Genomic DNA, 17,374 nt, shown 5'->3' with positions numbered 1-17,374 from the left:
GTGAGCAAAAGGGCTGTTAAAATCACTCTGGACCCCTCACATCCAGCACACTCCCTCTTTGAACTGTTGCCATCTGGTCGACGCTACAGAGCACTGAGCACCAGAACAAAGCACTGCAGAGCTTCTGTCATGAAAACAAATTCTTCATATGTGAAAACATACCTGGCAATAAAGTTTATTCTGATATTTCTCAGATTTAATTTCTAAAAATTCACTTAATCAATAAGTGTTCCTTGCAGTGACAAATAACCTCTTGCTCACTTTGGATTCTGGTAACTCTGCTCTTCTAATTCTAGATGTCAAATAGGTCTGTATCAATTACAACTGGTAATACAATTGCGACTCCTTTAGTTCCTCTATCATGCGGGGTCCCACAAGGCTCTATATTAGGTCTGATACGGTTTCTCTGTATATGTTACCTCTGGAGTCTATTCTGAGGAAATATGAGACTGCATACCACTGGCGATACTCAAATATACGCACCAAAGTCCTGTTCTACTACGGTTTCATGTCTTGAGGATGTGAAATCCTGGAGGAATAAATAGCTCCAGATACTGTGGTACCTGGAAGGTGATCAGGCTTTTTCGATTTTCAGACCTCAAGTTACTGAATAACTTACAGCCAGCCATCCACTCTGCCCTCTCTTTGATCACGGTTAAAACGACTTTGAAGGATTTTTTAAATATCAGGCTTTTTTTCTAATGCTGCGTTTTGTTAGGTCTTTTACAGCACTTTGGGCTGCTCTTGTGACAGAAGAAACGTGCTCTATAAGAAACTAAACTAAACTGGAGTGTGTATGGTGTATTTGTATTGGGTTTCATGAAATGCACACAAACACAAGATGGTTCTTCAACGGCATCTGCAGTTTTATTAAAAAAAAAAAAAAAAAGAAATTGAAAAGATGTAGAGATTCAGACAAAAACATGAACAGAGGAGAGAGCAGAAAGAGCGCATGTGACTGAGCTGCAGAGAGAGTTAATACAGTTAGATATTAAAACACAACCAGAAGCTTTAGATTAAATTATTAAAAACACCAAATAATACACACGTGTATTTTTCTGCATTAACAGCTCATTCTGATGTGTGTGTGAGAGATATCACATCATCATCATCATCATCACCACGTGTTGTCATAATAAAAGTCCCGCTGTCATCTATTCAAATATAAAAGAATAAACACAGAATACTATCAAAGCAAAATAAAACAAACACATCAGAAACTAACTGAAGAATAACACATGATGAAGCGTTAAGGTCCTCACGTGAAATAATAATTATATAATAACCCTCATGTATCTCACTAGCGCTAGAAGACTTTGGTCTACAAGACACAGTTCTGTACAACATACAGTGTGTGTGTGTGTGTGTGTGTGTGTGTGTTGAGGATGCAACTAATGTACATCTAATATTAACATGATCATGACTAACATACAGCTGAAGAAGGTTCAGTGTGTGTGTGTGTGTGTGCGCGCATAAATATATATTTATATTTGTGTGAGAGTGTGTGAGAATATGTGTTTGTGTGTGTGTGTGTATAAATATGAGTGTGTGAGAGAGAGAGAGAGAGAGAGAGAGTGTGTGTGAGTGTGTTAAAGAATGTGTGTGTGTGTAAGAATGTGTGTGTGTGTGTTATGTGGCAGCGATGGTGGTTCCTCCTCCGAGACGCAGCAGAATCTGTGTGTGTGTGTGTTATGTGTGTGAGTGTGTGTGTGTTATGTGTGTGTGAGTGTGTGTTATGTGGCAGCGATGGTGGTTCCTCCTCCGAGCCGCAGATGTATCTATGTGTTATGTGTGAGTGTGTGTGTTATGTGTGTGTGTGTGTGTGTGTGTGAATGTGTGTGTGTGTGTATGTGATGTGTGTGAATGTGTGTGTGTGTGTTATGTGGCAGCGATGGTGATTCCTCCTCCGAGCTGCAGCAGTATCTGTGTGTGTGTGTGTGTGTGTGTGTATGTGATGTGTGTGAATGTGTGTGTGTATGTGATGTGTGTGTGTGTATGTGATGTGTGTGAGTGTGAGTGTGTGTGTTATGTGGCAGCGATGGTGATTCCTCCTCCGAGCTGCAGCAGTATCTGTGTGTGTGTGTGTGTGTGTGTGTATGTGATGTGTGTGAATGTGTGTGTGTATGTGATGTGTGTGTGTGTATGTGATGTGTGTGAGTGTGTGTGTGTGTGTTATGTGGCAGCGATGGTGATTCCTCCTCCGAGCTGCAGCAGTATCTGTGTGTGTGTGTGTGTGTGTGTGTGTGTGTGTGTGTATGTGATGTGTGTGAATGTGTGTGTGTGTATGTGATGTGTGTGAGTGTGAGTGTGTGTGTTATGTGGCAGCGATGGTGGTTCCTCCTCCGAGCCGCAGCAGTATCTGCTGACAGTCCTGCAGGGATCTGCGGTCTCCCACTCGCTCCAGCGTGCGCTTGGCCTCGGCCAGCAGGCGAGCGCGGTGACCCGGCGGGGTCAGCAGTGGCAGAGGCAGGTGACGACACGCTAGCAGGATAGCATGAGCCCTCTCACGCTCGCCCGGAGCACAGACACCGTCTGCAGCGCAAACACAGCGTCAGCACAACATACTGAACACACTCAAGAGAGATTGAGTGTGTGTGTGTGTGTTTACCGGTCGTGCTGTAGTTGTGTGTTCGGTGTCGCAGCAGCTGGTGTGTGCGTGTGGGACTGGCTCCTGCCATCAGTCGGACCGTCGTCTCATGCAGGAACAGCTAAAATCACACATACACACCGTTAATAGCGTGTGGAGGTCAAGTGCAGAGGTCAGCTGTAGGCTGGGGTCAAAGGTCACCTTGTGTTGGGCCTGTCCGTGGGCCTGGCCGAGCTTACGAAGAGAGCTCAAGTCCCTTTGAAATCCAGTCAATTGGGATCCGGGGGCGGGGCCTGGCTCCCCATTAGACCCTCCTCCACGCTGCCATAGGCTGGTCCTCAGAGTCAGGAGGAGGTCACACACCAGAAGCTCCACCCCCTGAAAGAGTCGGAAAAGATGATTGGCTCGAGAAAAATAGACCGGTGTGTCCTTTATATTAATCAGAATTAGCATTAATTATAATTAAAACTATACTCTGAACTATAGGGTTACAACACCTATAACAAGAACTAGAACATCAACCATAATGATAACTGGCTGAAGAGTGTTTCAAATCAGTCACTTGCACTGAGTAGGGTGCTCCCTAAAACAGGGCAAACATCAGCAGTGTGTGTGTGTATGTGTGTGTGTGTACCTTGTGCAGCCAGGTGTTGTGTGACTGACACACACTGATGTGCAGGTGAGCACTGGAGCGCTGGCAGTGACTGAGGCAGCTGACGACCCCCTCGCCCTTCTGTGGACACACACTCATCTGCACAGCCTTACACAGAGCCAGCACGGCCCTCGGCAGCGGGTGACTGACACACACACACACACACACACGCACACACACACACAAAAACACACACACACACACGCACACACACACACAAAAACACACACGCGCATGCGCGCACACACACACACACACGGTTAGACTGGAGCATCACGGGCATGAACACACACTCTGACGGGTGAACACTCACTCCAGTGTGTGCAGTGCTCTGGGCATCCGCTCCGCCTCCGCCAGCAGTGACCTCACCGACGCATCATCACCCTGCAGCCAATGAACCGCAGCCTTCAGCACCGACGCCCACCAGCGGCACACAGGGTCCCTGACTGCAGAGACGAGAGACAACACGTTAGCGTGTGAGGACGCATCAACACACACCACAGAGGCAGTGACACACACCTGGTGTGGAGCTCTGATTGGCCAGCGCAGGGAAGGGGGCGGTGGAGGGGGCGGAGTCTTCAGTACAGCTGTTCAGCAGCTGCAGGAACTCCAGAACACCAGTGTACTCCCTGCAGCAGACATGACAGAACTCTAGAATCATCAGTTATTAGATTTAGAACTGCATTATTACTCAAAGGAGACTGCAATCAAAGTTGTTTTAATTCTACCTGTAGATGTAGTTAATTATGGACCCACTGTGTGAACAGGTGTGTGTGTGTGTGTGTGTGTGTTTTACCCAGAGTCCTCTGCTCGTTTGCTGCTCTGCGGCTCGATCAGTGTGTGCACGGCTCTCTCCAGGAGCTTCTCACAGAAGCAGCGGTGCAGCCGCGCGATGGGATCCGCTAGACACACACACAACAGACACACACACACACACACACACGTCAGTCCTGCGTCCGGACGCTCAGACAGCCATCCATCGGTCGCCCAGGCTTACCATCATCTCTCTGAGACGTGAATATCTGCTCGCTGCTCTCCGCCCTCACTGACCAATCACAGCTCAGGAAGAACTGTCGGCCCAGTGGCGTGAAGATCCAGCGCAGGGAGTCTGGGAGGAGCTTAGAGTCTGACTGACAGGCCAGAGCCTCGGCGCAGCTCAGCAGGTAACCCTGAGGCACAGACAGCAGGTGTGTGGGGTGTTTAGATGGGTGTCTGTGTGTATGTGTGTGTGTGTGTGTGTGTGTGATTGTGTGTGGTGCTCACGGGCAGACAGTTGAGGTGTTTCCCCAGCGCTGCTCTCAGACTAATGGCTGCTGTCACTAAGATCTGGATCTGCTGAGCGACCGGCATCTTCCCCTCCGCACTCTTGCTCAGATTCACAGCGCTCAAAGACACACACACACCCCAGAGCGGCCGCTGATCCAGCTTACCTAAAACACACACTCACATTATAACACATAACACTCACACACACTATATATAACACACACTCAACTCACTAGAGCACACACTCACATATACATGACACACACTCACTACAGCACACACTCACTATACAGCACCCACTGACTAGAGCACACTCACTATACAGCACTCACTATAGAGCACACACTCACTATATATGATGCACACTCACTATAGAGCGCACGCTCACTATATATGACGCACACACTCACTATAGAGCACACTCACTATATATGATGCACACTCACTATAGAGCGCACGCTCACTATATATGACGCACACACTCACTATAGAGCACACTCACTATATATGATGCACACTCACTATAGAGCGCACGCTCACTATATATGACGCACTATATATGACACTCACTATAGAGCACACTCACTATAAAGCACACGCTCACTATAGAGCACACTCACTATAGAGCACACTCACTATAAAGCACACGCTCGCTATAGAGCACACTCACTATAGAGCACACTCACTATAAAGCACACACTCACTATAGAGCAGACTCACTATAAAGCACACGCTCACTATAGAGCACACTCACTATAGAGCACACTCACTATAAAGCACACGCTCGCTATAGAGCACACTCACTATAGAGCACACTCACTATAGAGCACACTCACTATAGAGCACACTCACTATAGAGCACACTCACTATAGAGCACACTCACTATAGAGCAGACTCACTATAAAGCACACGCTCACTATAGAGCACACTCACTATAGAGCACACTCACTATAAAGCACACGCTCACTATAGAGCACACTCAATATAGAGCACACTCACTATAAAGCACACGCTCACTATAGAGCACACTCACTATAGAGCACACTCACTATAGAGCACACTCACTATAGAGCACACTCACTATAAAGCACACGCTCACTATAGAGCACACTCACTATAGAGCACACTCACTATAGAGCACACTCACGCTGACTACAGAGCACATGCTCACTACAGAGCACTCACTATAGAGCACACACTCACTATATATGATGCACACTCACTATAGAGCACACTCACTATAGAGCACACTCGCTATAGAGCACACTCGCTATAGAGCACACTCACTAGAGCACACGCTCGCTATAGAGCACACTCGCTATAAAGCACACGCTCACTAAAGAGCACACTCGCTATAGAGCACACTCGCTATAAAGCACACGCTCACTATAGAGCACACTCGCTATAGAGCACACTCACTAGAGCACACTCACTAGAGCACACGCTTGCTATAGAGCACACGCTCACTAGAGCACACTCACTATAGAGCACACGCTCACTAGAGCACACTCGCTATAGAGCACACTCACTATAGAGCACACTCACTATAGAGCACAAGCTCACTAGAGCACACTCACTATAGAGCACACGCTCACTATAGAGCACACGCTCACTATAGAGCACACGCTCACTATAGAGCACACGCTTGCTATAGAGCACACGCTCACTATAGAGCACACTCACTATAGAGCACACGCTCACTAGATCACACTCACTATAGAGCACAAGCTCACTAGAGCACACTCGCTATAGAGCACACTCGCTATAGAGCACACGCTCACTAGAGCACACTCACTATAGAGCACACTCACTATAGAGCACAAGCTCACTAGAGCACACTCACTATAGAGCACACGCTCACTATAGAGCACACGCTCACTATAGAGCACACGCTCACTATAGAGCACACGCTTGCTATAGAGCACACGCTCACTATAGAGCACACGCTCACTAGAGCACACTCACTATAGAGCACAAGCTCACTAGAGCACACTCACTATAGAGCACACTCACTATAGAGCACAAGCTCAATAGGGCACACTCACTATAGAGCACACGCTCACTAGAGCACACTCACTATAGAGCACACTCACTATAGAGCACACTCACTATAGAGCACGCTCGCTATAGAGCACACTCACTAGAGCACACGCTCGCTATAGAGCACACTCGATAATGAAAACGATGCATTGGGATCACTCACTAGAGCACACTCATTATAGAGCACACGCTCACTAGAGCACACTCACTATAGAGCACACTCACTATAGAGCACAAGCTCACTAGAGCACACTCGCTATAGAGCACACTCACTATAGAGCACAAGCTCACTAGAGCACACTCACTATAGAGCACACGCTCACTAGAGCACACTCACTATAGAGCACACTCACTATAGAGCACAAGCTCACTAGAGCACACTCACTATAGAGCACACGCTCACTATAGAGCACACGCTTGCTATAGAGCACACGCTCACTATAGAGCACACTCACTAGAGAGCTCACTCACTATAGAGCACACTCACTATAGAGCACACTCACTATAGAGCACACGCTCGCTATAGAGCACGCTCGCTATAGAGCACACTCACTAGAGCACACGCTCGCTATAGAGCACACTCGATAATGAAAACGATGCATTGGGATCAGCATTTATAGACATTCTGAACTCTATTGGTGTTAGACAACACGTTTCAGGACCTACTCATTGTCAAAATCATACTCTAGATTTAATACAGTCACATGGAATTGATGTTGATGGTGTTGAAATTATTCAGCCAAGTGATGATATCTCAGATCATTATTTAGTTCTTTGCAAAATTCATATAGCCAAAATTGTAAATTCTACTTCTTGTTACAAGTATGGAAGAACCATCACTTCTAACACAAAAGACTGCTTTTTAAGTTATCTTCCTGATGTAACCAAATTCCTTAGCATATCCAAAACCTCAGAACAACTTGATGATGTAACAGAAACTATGGACTCTCTCTTTTCTAGCACTTTAAATAAAGTTGCTCCTTTACGCTTAAGGAAGGTTAAGGAAAACAGTTTGACACCATGGTATAATGAGCATACTCGCACCCTAAAGAGAGCAGCCCGAAAAATGGAGCGCAGCTGGAGGAAAACAAAACTAGAGGTATTTCGTATTGCTTGGCGGGAAAGTAACATATCCTACAGAAAAGCATTAAAAACTGCTAGATCCGATTACTTTTCTTCTCTTTTAGAAGAAAACAAACATAACCCCAGGTATTTATTCAATACAGTGGCTAAATTAACGAAAAATAAAGCCTCAACAAGTGTTGACATTTCCCAACACCACAGCAGTAATGAGTTTATGAACTACTTTACTTCTAAAATCGATACTATTAGAGATAAAATTGCAACCATTCAGCCGTCAGCTACAGTATCACATCAGACAGTGCACTATAGACCCCCTGAGGAACAGTTCCACTCATTCTCTACCATAGGAGAGGAAGAATTGTATAAACTTGTTAAATCATCTAAACCAACAACATGTATGTTAGACCCTATACCATCTAAGCTCCTGAAAGAGGTGCTTCCAGAAGTCATAGATCCTCTTCTGACTATTATTAATTCCTCATTGTCATTAGGACATGTCCCCAAAACCTTCAAACTGGCTGTTATTAAGCCCCTCATCAAAAAACCACAACTTGACCCCAAAGAACTAGTTAATTATAGACCAATCTCGAATCTCCCTTTTCTGTCCAAGATACTAGAAAAGGTGGTATCCACACAATTATATTCCTTCTTAGAGAAAAATGGTATATGTGAGGATTTCCAGTCAGGATTTAGACCGTATCATAGTACTGAGACTGCTCTGCTTAGAGTTACAAATGATCTGCTCTTATCATCTGATCGTGGGTGTATCTCTCTATTAGTTTTATTGGATCTTAGTGCTGCGTTTGACACAATTGACCACAACATTCTTTTGCATAGACTTGAATACTTAGTTGGCATCAGTGGAAGTGCATTAGCATGGTTTAAATCGTACTTATATGATCGCCATCAGTTCGTAGCAGTGAATGAAGATGTATCCTATCGATCACAAGTGCAGTATGGAGTACCTCAAGGCTCAGTACTAGGGCCGCTACTCTTCACGCTTTATATGTTACCCTTGGGAGATATCATCAGGAAACATGGTGTTAGCTTTCACTGTTATGCTGATGATACTCAGCTCTATATTTCTTCGCAGCCCGGTGAAACACACCAATTTGAAAAACTAATGGATTGCATAGTCGATATAAAAAACTGGATGACGAGTAATATCTTACTGCTAAATTCTGAAAAAACAGAGGTGTTAATTATAGGACCTAAAAACTCTGCTTGTAATAACCTAGAACACTGTCTAAGACTTGATGGTTGCTCTGTCAATTCTTCATCATCAGTTAGGAACCTAGGTGTGCTACTTGCTCGCAATCTTTACTTAGAAAGCCACGTTTCTAGCATTTGTAAAACTGCATTTTTCCATCTCAAAAATATATCTAAATTACGGCCTATGCTCTCAATGTCAAATGCAGAAATGTTAATCCATGCATTTATGACCTCAAGGTTAGATTATTGTAATGCTTTATTGGGTGATTGTTCTGCACGCTTAGTAAACAAACTACAGCTAGTCCAAAATGCAGCAGCAAGAGTTCTTACTAGAACCAGGAAGTATGACCATATTAGCCCGGTCCTGTCAACACTGCACTGGCTCCCTGTCAAACATCATATAGATTTTAAAATATTGCTTATTACTTATAAAGCCCTGAATGGTTTAGCACCTCAGTATTTGAATGAGCTCCTTTTACATTATAATCCTCTACGTCCGCTACGTTCTCAAAACTCAGGCAATTTGATAATACCTAGAATATCAAAATCAACTGCAGGCGGCAGATCCTTTTCCTATTTGGCGCCTAAACTCTGGAATAACCTACCTAACATTGTTCGGGAGAAGACACACTCTTGCAGTTTAAATCTAGATTAAAGACCCATCTCTTTAACCTGGCTTACACATAACATACTAATATGCTTTTAATATCCAAATCCGTTAAAGGATTTTAAGGCTGCATTAATTAGGTTAACCAGAACCGGGAACACTTCCCATAACACCCTATGTACTTGCTACATCATTAGAAGAATGGCATCTACGCTAATATTTGTCTGTTTCTCTCTTGTTCCGAGGTCACCGTGGCCACCAGATCCAATCTGTGTCCAGATCAGAGGGTCACTGCAGTCACCCGGATCCAGTACGTATCCAGACCAGATGGTGGATCAGCACCTAGAAAGGACCTCTACATCCCTGAAAGACAGCGGAGACCAGGACAACTAGAGCCCCAGATACAGATCCCCTGTAAAGACCTTGTCTCAGAGGAGCACCAGGACAAGACCACAGGAAACAGATGATTTTTCTGCACAATCTGACTTTGCTGCAGCCTGGAATTGAACTACTGGTTTCGTCTGGTCAGAGGAGAACTGGCACCCCAACTGAGCCTGGTTTCTCCCAAGGTTTTTTTCTCCATTCTGTCACCGATGGAGTTTCGGTTCCTTGCCGCTGTCGCCTCTGGCTTGCTTAGTTGGGGACACTTCATCTACAGCGATATCGTTGACTTGATTGCAAATAAATGCACAGACACTATTTAACTGAACAGAGATGACATAACTGAATCCAATGATGAACTGCCTTTAACTATCATTTTTGCATTATTGACACTGTTTTCCTAATGAATGTTGTTCAGTTGCTTTGACGCAATGTATTTAGTTTAAAGCGCTATATAAATAAAGGTGACATTGAAATTGACATTGACACACTCGCTATAAAGCACACTCGCTATAAAGCACACGCTCACTATAGAGCACACTCTCTATAGAGCAAACTCACTAGAGCACACGCTCGCTATAGAGCACACTCGCTATAAAGCACACGCTCACTATAGAGCACACTCGCTATAGAGCACACTCACTAGAGCACACGCTCGCTATAGAGCACACTCGCTATAAAGCACACGCTCACTATAGAGCACACTCTCTATAGAGCACACTCACTAGAGCACACGCTCGCTATAGAGCACGCGCTCGCTATAGAGCACACTCGCTATAAAGCACACGCTCACTATAGAGCACACTCGCTATAGAGCACACTCACTAGAGCACACGCTCGCTATAGAGCACACTCGCTATAAAGCACACGCTCACTATAGAGCACACTCTCTATAGAGCACACTCACTAGAGCACACGCTCGCTATAGAGCACACGCTCGCTATAGAGCACACTCGCTATAAAGCACACGCTCACTATAGAGCACACTTGCTATAGAGCACACTCACTAGAGCACACGCTCGCTATAGAGCACACGCTCGCTATAGAGCACACTCGCTATAAAGCACACGCTCACTATAGAGCACACTCGCTATAGAGCACACTCACTAGAGCACACGCTCGCTATAGAGCACACTCGCTATAAAGCACACGCTCGCTATAGAGCACACTCGCTATAAAGCACACGCTCACTATAGAGCACACTCTCTATAGAGCACACTCACTAGAGCACACGCTCGCTATAGAGCACACTCGCTATAAAGCACACGCTCACTATAGAGCACACTTGCTATAGAGCACACTCACTAGAGCACACGCTCGCTATAGAGCACACGCTCGCTATAGAGCACACGCTCGCTATAGAGCACACGCTCACTAGAGCACACTCACTATAGAGCACACGCTCACTATAGAGCACACGCTCACTATAGAGCACACGCTCACTATAGAGCACACTCACTACAGAGCACGCTCACTATAGAGCACACGCTCACTATAGAGCACACTCACTACAGAGCACACTCACTACAGAGCACGCTCACTATAGAGCACACGCTCACTATAGAGCACACGCTCACTATAGAGCACACGCTCACTATAGAGCACACTCGCTATAGAGCACACTCACTAGAGCACACGCTCGCTATAGAGCACACACTCACTATAGAGCACACGCTCACTATAGAGCACACGCTCACTATAGAGCACACGCTCACTATAGAGCACACTCACTATAGAGCACACTCACTATAGAGCACACTCACTATAGAGCACGCTCACTATAGAGCACACGCTCACTATAGAGCACACGCTCACTATAGAGCACACGCTCACTAGAGCACACTCTCACTAGAGCACACTCTCACTATAGAGCACACTCTCACTAGAGCACACTCACTATAGAGCACACTCACTATAGAGCACACGCTCACTATAGAGCACACGCTCACTATAGAGCACACGCTCACTATAGAGCACACTCGCTATAGAGCACACTCGCTATAGAGCACACCCGCTATAGAGCACACGCTCACTATACGCTCACTGTAGAGCACACGCTCACTATAGAGCACACTCACTAGAGCACACTCATGCTCGCTATAGAGCACGCTCGCTATAGAGCACACGCTCACTATAGAGCACACGCTCACTATAGAGCACACTCACGCTCGCTATAGCGCACACTCACTAATATGACACGCTCACTATAGAGCACACTCACTATAGAGCACACGCTTACTATAGAGCACACTCGCTATAGAGCACACTCGCTATAGAGCACACTCTCACTATAGAGCAGTCACTATAGAGCACACTCACTATAGAGCACACGCTCACTATAGAGCACATTCACTATAGAGCACACGCTTACTATAGAGCACACTCACACTCGCTAATATGACACGCTCAGTATAGAGCACGCTCACTATAGAGCACACGCTCACTATAGAGCACACTCACTATAGAGCTCTAACCCTAAGCACACTCACACTCGCTATAGAGCACACTCGCTATAGAGCACACGCTCACTATAGAGCAGTCACTATAGAGCACACTCACGCTCGCTATAGAGCACACGCTCGCTATAGAGCACACGCTCGCTATAGAGCACATTCACTGTAGCACACAGTCACTATATATGACAAACACTAACTATAGAGCACACACTCACTATAAAGTACAAAGACACACACAGCGCACAAACTTGCATGTGCACACATTCACACACACACTGAGGCACACACACACACACACACACACACACTGAGGCACACACACACACACACACACACACACACATACCTGTGAGCTGCAGCTGGCTGAGTTGGTGATACACAAGCGCTGCATCGCGTGAGCTGGTCTGTGACTCCTCCCCCTCATGTCTTCCTCCAACCAGACGCACCAGCCAGCCCAGGGGGGCGGGTTTCCGCAGGCAGTAGCGAATCAGGTTCCAGGAGAGTGAGCAGATGATGTCGAGGGTGGAGGAGGGCAGCAATCTGGACAAGATGGACAGACAGGTGTGCAGACTGACCACAGCCGCCGCGTAATCACCCTGAGACACACACACACACAACACATGATCACTGAATCTACAAGTGTATATGAGAGTGTGCGTGTGTATATGAGTATGTGTGCGTGTGTGTTAGTATGTGTATGAGTGTGTGTGTGTGTGTTTGTATGGGTGTGTGTGTGTGTATGAGTGTGTGTGTGTGTGTGTAGGAGTGAGTGTGTGTGCGTGTGTGTTAGTGTGTGTATGAGTGTGTGTGTGAGTATATGAGTATGTGTGCGTGTGTGTGTTAGTGTGTGTATGAGTGTGTGTGTGTGTGTGTAGGAGTGAGTGTGTGTGCGTGTGTGTTAGTGTGTGTATGAGTGTGTGTGTGAGTGTGTGTACCCGGTACAGCTGCAGGTCGGCCTGTTTCCTGTGTCTCCAGAAGCGCACTGAGGTGGGTGAGTGAAGGGGCGTGACCGGCTCCCACAGGTACAGCACACGGACACACCCCCAGACCACGCCCACCCCACTCAGGACCCACACCAGGAGCCACGGCAACACACACCACAGCCACGCCCCTGACGGATGGACAGAAACACACGAGGCGTTAGCGTCAGAGCAGGTGGAGTGATCATGTGATCAGGTCATGTGACTCACCAAAGCTCTGCGTGGGCAGAGAGAAGAGCGAGCGTGTGGTTCCATGTGTGGCCGTCAGCCCAGTGCTGTCCTCGGACCCCAGCAGAGACGGAAGAGGGTTGAGCGACAGACAGAGGAAGGTGAGCGTGCAGAGCAGCAGACGAGAGCTGTCCATCACGCCCACTGATGACGGGGAGTCCGGCTCGCTCTTGACCTGCACACACACACACACACACACGTCAGACGGACCGCCAGCCTCTCACAGTAACATGCAGAGAGGGGCCAGCATCTCACGCTCTCGTTCTCCAGCAGAGGGCTGCCCGGCTCCGAGTCGATGCAGAAGGGTGACAGCTGAGGAGGAGAGCTGGAGCCCGAATCTGACGGAGGAGGAGAAATGAAGGCCATCTCCGGCTTCAGATCCACATCATCAGAGAGACACACCGACTCTACGAGAGACACAACACAGCCGTCACATCAAGAGCAGTGTACACAGTCTAGACACGAATAATGACCGTTTGGGATTCATCAATACAACATATAGCTGACAAAACGTCAGGCAAGTCACTTGTCAAATTTATCAATGAGAACAGAAAAGCATTAAGTTTATACATCACTTAATAAATATTAATAAAGCAGGGATGTACAAAATCAAATTTCAATATCAATATTAGTAAGAATTAAATTTATAATAGTATATATTAATAATAATATAAATTAATCATTCTGAATATTTAATTCATGGAATATTACAACAGTTTTATCCATGTTTTAATTGTAATTTAATTAAAACACCTCTGTTGTCCAGCATTTTATTTGATTATATTTTAAAAGATTAATCATATTTCTTAAGTTTTATGCATTTGATAACTAATAGATTTGTATTAAATCATAAACACAGAATCCAGATAATCCTTTGATGATTAAAATGTAATGAATTTAAGTTAATGAACGTACCTTTAAAATAGAATTAGAAATCAAAACAGAATTAAAAACTCATGGGGTTTAATCATTGTTATAATTGTGTGATGATGACACAGATCTGAGAGCTTCTAGTGAACAGTGTGTTTGGGCGTGTGGTCATGTGACTCTCACTGTTCTTGTGATTGGCCATCTTGAGCGTCAGGTTCTCCTGCCGGAGCTTGTGGTTCACCTGCTGCAGGTACTTGATGTAGTCGATGGCTTTACGCAGAACGCCAGACTTGTGCATCTGTCAATCACATCAAACAGAGGTCAGAGCGTCACCTGAGCTCCACGCGTCCCAGCATGCAGTGCGGCGCACTCACCTTGGCGTCGCTGCCCATCACGAGGTCGCGCAGCTCCAGGATCTTGTCGTTGATGGACGATCTGTAGCGTTTCTCGATGATGTTGTGTGTCGTCCGTCTCTCGCCCTCCTTCACGACTCCTCCCGTTCCAGGGGTAATGGCCATGCCCTGCTCCATGCCCACCCTGGCTCCGCCTCCTGTGTGGGCGGTGCCCGAGGGGAGCTGCTTGATTGGCAGCTTGTCTCCGCCTCCCATCACCATGGGAACAGTGGTGAGAATGTTGCTGCTCATCAGCGTCTGTGAAAGAGCCACGACGTTCAGAACCATAAACAGTAATATATGAAATATAGATATAAATATAGATATGAAAAATACGTATGAACACATCACAGTACAATCAGAACAATCACGTCATCACAAAAAAATTACATTTTTTATGAAAATTAAAAAAATATTTTCTGCATGAGTATGTCTGATTTTCCATTAAATGTTCATAAAAAAGATCTTGTCTTAAAAAGATATTTTAAGCTATTATTTTCTTCAAATATTTATAATTCTACATAAATATATTTACACTGATTTGTAATTTATTTTAAACAAATATGATTTAAATTCAATTTTAAAACCATAATTTACTCTTTTACACCATTCCAGCAGCAAAGGGGTTAATTTAATATCAAATTCAGAGAAGAAATGTAATAATCATAATACTGAATGATTAAATTTGTCTGTAAACATTTACCAATATACTCTATTTTTTGTTTTTGTTTATTTATTGTAATTTAACGCAAAGGCTGTTTTAATGGCAAACTCAGAGGAGATATTAATAGAATCATAATAGCAATAAACCTCTCATAAATAAATAAACTTATTAAATGTAACAATAAAATGTTATGCTTAAGAAATTTATTTTTAACAACATATCAGAAAATGTAAAAAAAAAAAACTAAAAACAGTACAATTATATAGCAATATTTTTGACAATCTAAACAATCAAGTGTAATATTCCCCCATCTGTCCTGCATCTATGATATGTTTGGCAGTGTATGGTGACTGTAGTGTGTGTGACGTACAGGGACCTGCAGCGAGGTGGTCTGGATGGGTGCCGTGAGGGCGGTGAGGCCCGGTGGGTTATGGACAGTGGACAGCACCTGTGTCCCGTCCGGTTTGAGCGTGGTCAGAACCAGAGAGTCTGTCTTCAGGATCTGTGGCTGGTGCAGCAGCACCTGTCGGCCAATCAGAGCGCAGCGTCACACATGACATCACACAGCACAGTAAGAACAGTCTGCAGGGAGTGTGTGTGAGACGTACAGGCACCTGCTGGGATACGGTGTGGACCGGTGTGGTGGACAGCGTCTGGAAGGTCTGACCGGACGGAGTCAGCAGCCGCTGGTGCTGGATGGTCATGGGCTGGACCTGTGGTGATGTCATGATGCTCTGCATCTGCGGCTGGAGGACTGAGAAAGACACAGCTGCGTGAGAGAGAGTGTGTGTGTGTAGTGTGAGTGTGTGAGAGAGTGTGTGCGTGTGTGAGTGTGTGTGAGTCTCACCCTGGAAGCCGGCGCCGGGGTTCTGCTGACAGATCACCTGGTTGTGTATGAATCTGTGTGTGGGTGTGCCTGTCGGTGCGATCATCACCGTCTGCGGCTGAGTCTGCGTCTGCACCGCCAGCGTCTGCATGGGGAACGTCTGCGTCTGCACCTGTGGACGGCCAATCAGAGCACAGCATGAGGAGGGACCCAGTCATATCAATGCCCGTACATTAAATCACTGAATACAGACATAAAACCTAGGTGTGGTCAGAACACGAGAGGGTGGGGTCAAGTGAGAGGAGGTGTTGTCAGAACACGAGGGGGTGGGGTCAAATGAGAGGAGGTGTGGTTAGAACACGAGGGGGTGGGGTCAAGTGAGAGGAGGTGTGGTTAGAACACGAGGGGGTGGGGTCAAATGAGAGGAGGTGTGGTTAGAACACGAGGGGGTGGGGTCAAGTGAGAGGAGGTGTGGTTAGAACATGAGGGGGCGGGGTCAAATGAGAGGAGGTGTGGTTAGAACACGAGGGGGTGGGGTCAAGTGAGAGGAGGTGTGGTTAGAACACGAAGGGTGTGGTCAAGTGTAAGGCGTGTGGTCAGAGAGTGAGGCGTGTGGTCAGAGAGTGAGGCGTGTGGTCAGAGAGTGAGGCGTGTGGTCAGAGAGTGAGGGGTGTGGTGTACTGTGTAAGGGGTGTGGTCAGAGAGTAAGGCGTGTGGTCAGAGAGTGAGGGGTGTGGTCAGAGAGTGAGGGGTGTGGTGTACTGTGTAAGGCGTGTGGTCAGAGAGTGAGGCGTGTGGTCAGAGAGTGAGGGGTGTGGTGTACTGTGTAAGGGGTGTGGTCAGAGAGTAAGGCGTGTGGTCAGAGAGTGAGGGGTGTGGTGTACTGTGTAAGGGGTGTGGTCAGAGAGTAAGGCGTGTGGTCAGAGAGTGAGGGGTGTGGTCAGAGAGTGAGGGGTGTGGTGTACTGTGTAAGGCGTGTGGTCAGAGAGTGAGGCGTGTGGTCAGAGAGTGAGGGGTGTTTTGTAATGTGTAAGAGGTGTGGTCACTGATTGAGGGGTGTTGTAATCGGTCAGAGGGTGTGGTCAGAGAGTAAGGCGTGTGGTCAGAGAGTGAGGCGTGTGGTCAGAGA

General features: G+C 46.2%; 1 protein-coding gene and 1 long non-coding RNA gene across 6 annotated transcripts in view; one reads left to right on the top strand and one right to left on the bottom strand.

Annotated features, from left to right (window-relative positions):
• Positions 1 to 842: 842 nt before the first annotated feature.
• Positions 843 to 17,374, bottom strand: part of srebf2 (sterol regulatory element binding transcription factor 2) — a 19,557-nt gene continuing 3,025 nt past the window's right edge. Inside the window, exons 3-21 of one of the 5 annotated variants that reach the window (XM_059559106.1) lie at positions 16,267 to 16,417; positions 16,028 to 16,188; positions 15,796 to 15,942; positions 14,738 to 15,013; positions 14,547 to 14,661; positions 13,749 to 13,900; positions 13,476 to 13,668; positions 13,221 to 13,396; positions 12,632 to 12,881; positions 4,503 to 4,669; positions 4,237 to 4,408; positions 4,036 to 4,141; positions 3,759 to 3,868; positions 3,553 to 3,685; positions 3,222 to 3,384; positions 2,789 to 2,965; positions 2,609 to 2,708; positions 2,314 to 2,532; positions 843 to 1,630 (exon numbers count right to left, since the gene is read on the bottom strand). In XM_059559106.1, coding sequence (XP_059415089.1) covers positions 2,315 to 2,532; positions 2,609 to 2,708; positions 2,789 to 2,965; positions 3,222 to 3,384; positions 3,553 to 3,685; positions 3,759 to 3,868; positions 4,036 to 4,141; positions 4,237 to 4,408; positions 4,503 to 4,669; positions 12,632 to 12,881; positions 13,221 to 13,396; positions 13,476 to 13,668; positions 13,749 to 13,900; positions 14,547 to 14,661; positions 14,738 to 15,013; positions 15,796 to 15,942; positions 16,028 to 16,188; positions 16,267 to 16,417 — 2,967 coding nt within the window. In that variant the 3' untranslated portion in view covers positions 843 to 1,630; position 2,314. Of the gene's footprint in view, positions 1,631 to 2,229; positions 2,248 to 2,313; positions 2,533 to 2,608; positions 2,709 to 2,788; positions 2,966 to 3,221; positions 3,385 to 3,552; positions 3,686 to 3,758; positions 3,869 to 4,035; positions 4,142 to 4,236; positions 4,409 to 4,502; positions 4,670 to 12,631; positions 12,882 to 13,220; positions 13,397 to 13,475; positions 13,669 to 13,748; positions 13,901 to 14,546; positions 14,662 to 14,737; positions 15,014 to 15,789; positions 15,943 to 16,027; positions 16,189 to 16,266; positions 16,418 to 17,374 lie in introns of those variants that run through there. The other 4 variants (XM_059559105.1, XM_059559103.1, XM_059559107.1 and 1 more) reach the window with 4 other exon arrangements.
• On the top strand, positions 1,575 to 2,422 carry LOC132149726 (uncharacterized). The gene is made up of 3 exons (XR_009435055.1): positions 1,575 to 1,697; positions 1,728 to 1,789; positions 2,301 to 2,422. It is a non-coding gene; the product is annotated as an uncharacterized LOC132149726 (long non-coding RNA).

The sequence above is a fragment of the Carassius carassius genome, chromosome 9, assembly GCF_963082965.1.
Source record: "Carassius carassius chromosome 9, fCarCar2.1, whole genome shotgun sequence".
In the NCBI taxonomy this organism is placed as follows: Eukaryota; Metazoa; Chordata; class Actinopteri; order Cypriniformes; family Cyprinidae; genus Carassius; species Carassius carassius.
This window is presented reverse-complemented; position numbering and strand designations above follow the sequence as displayed.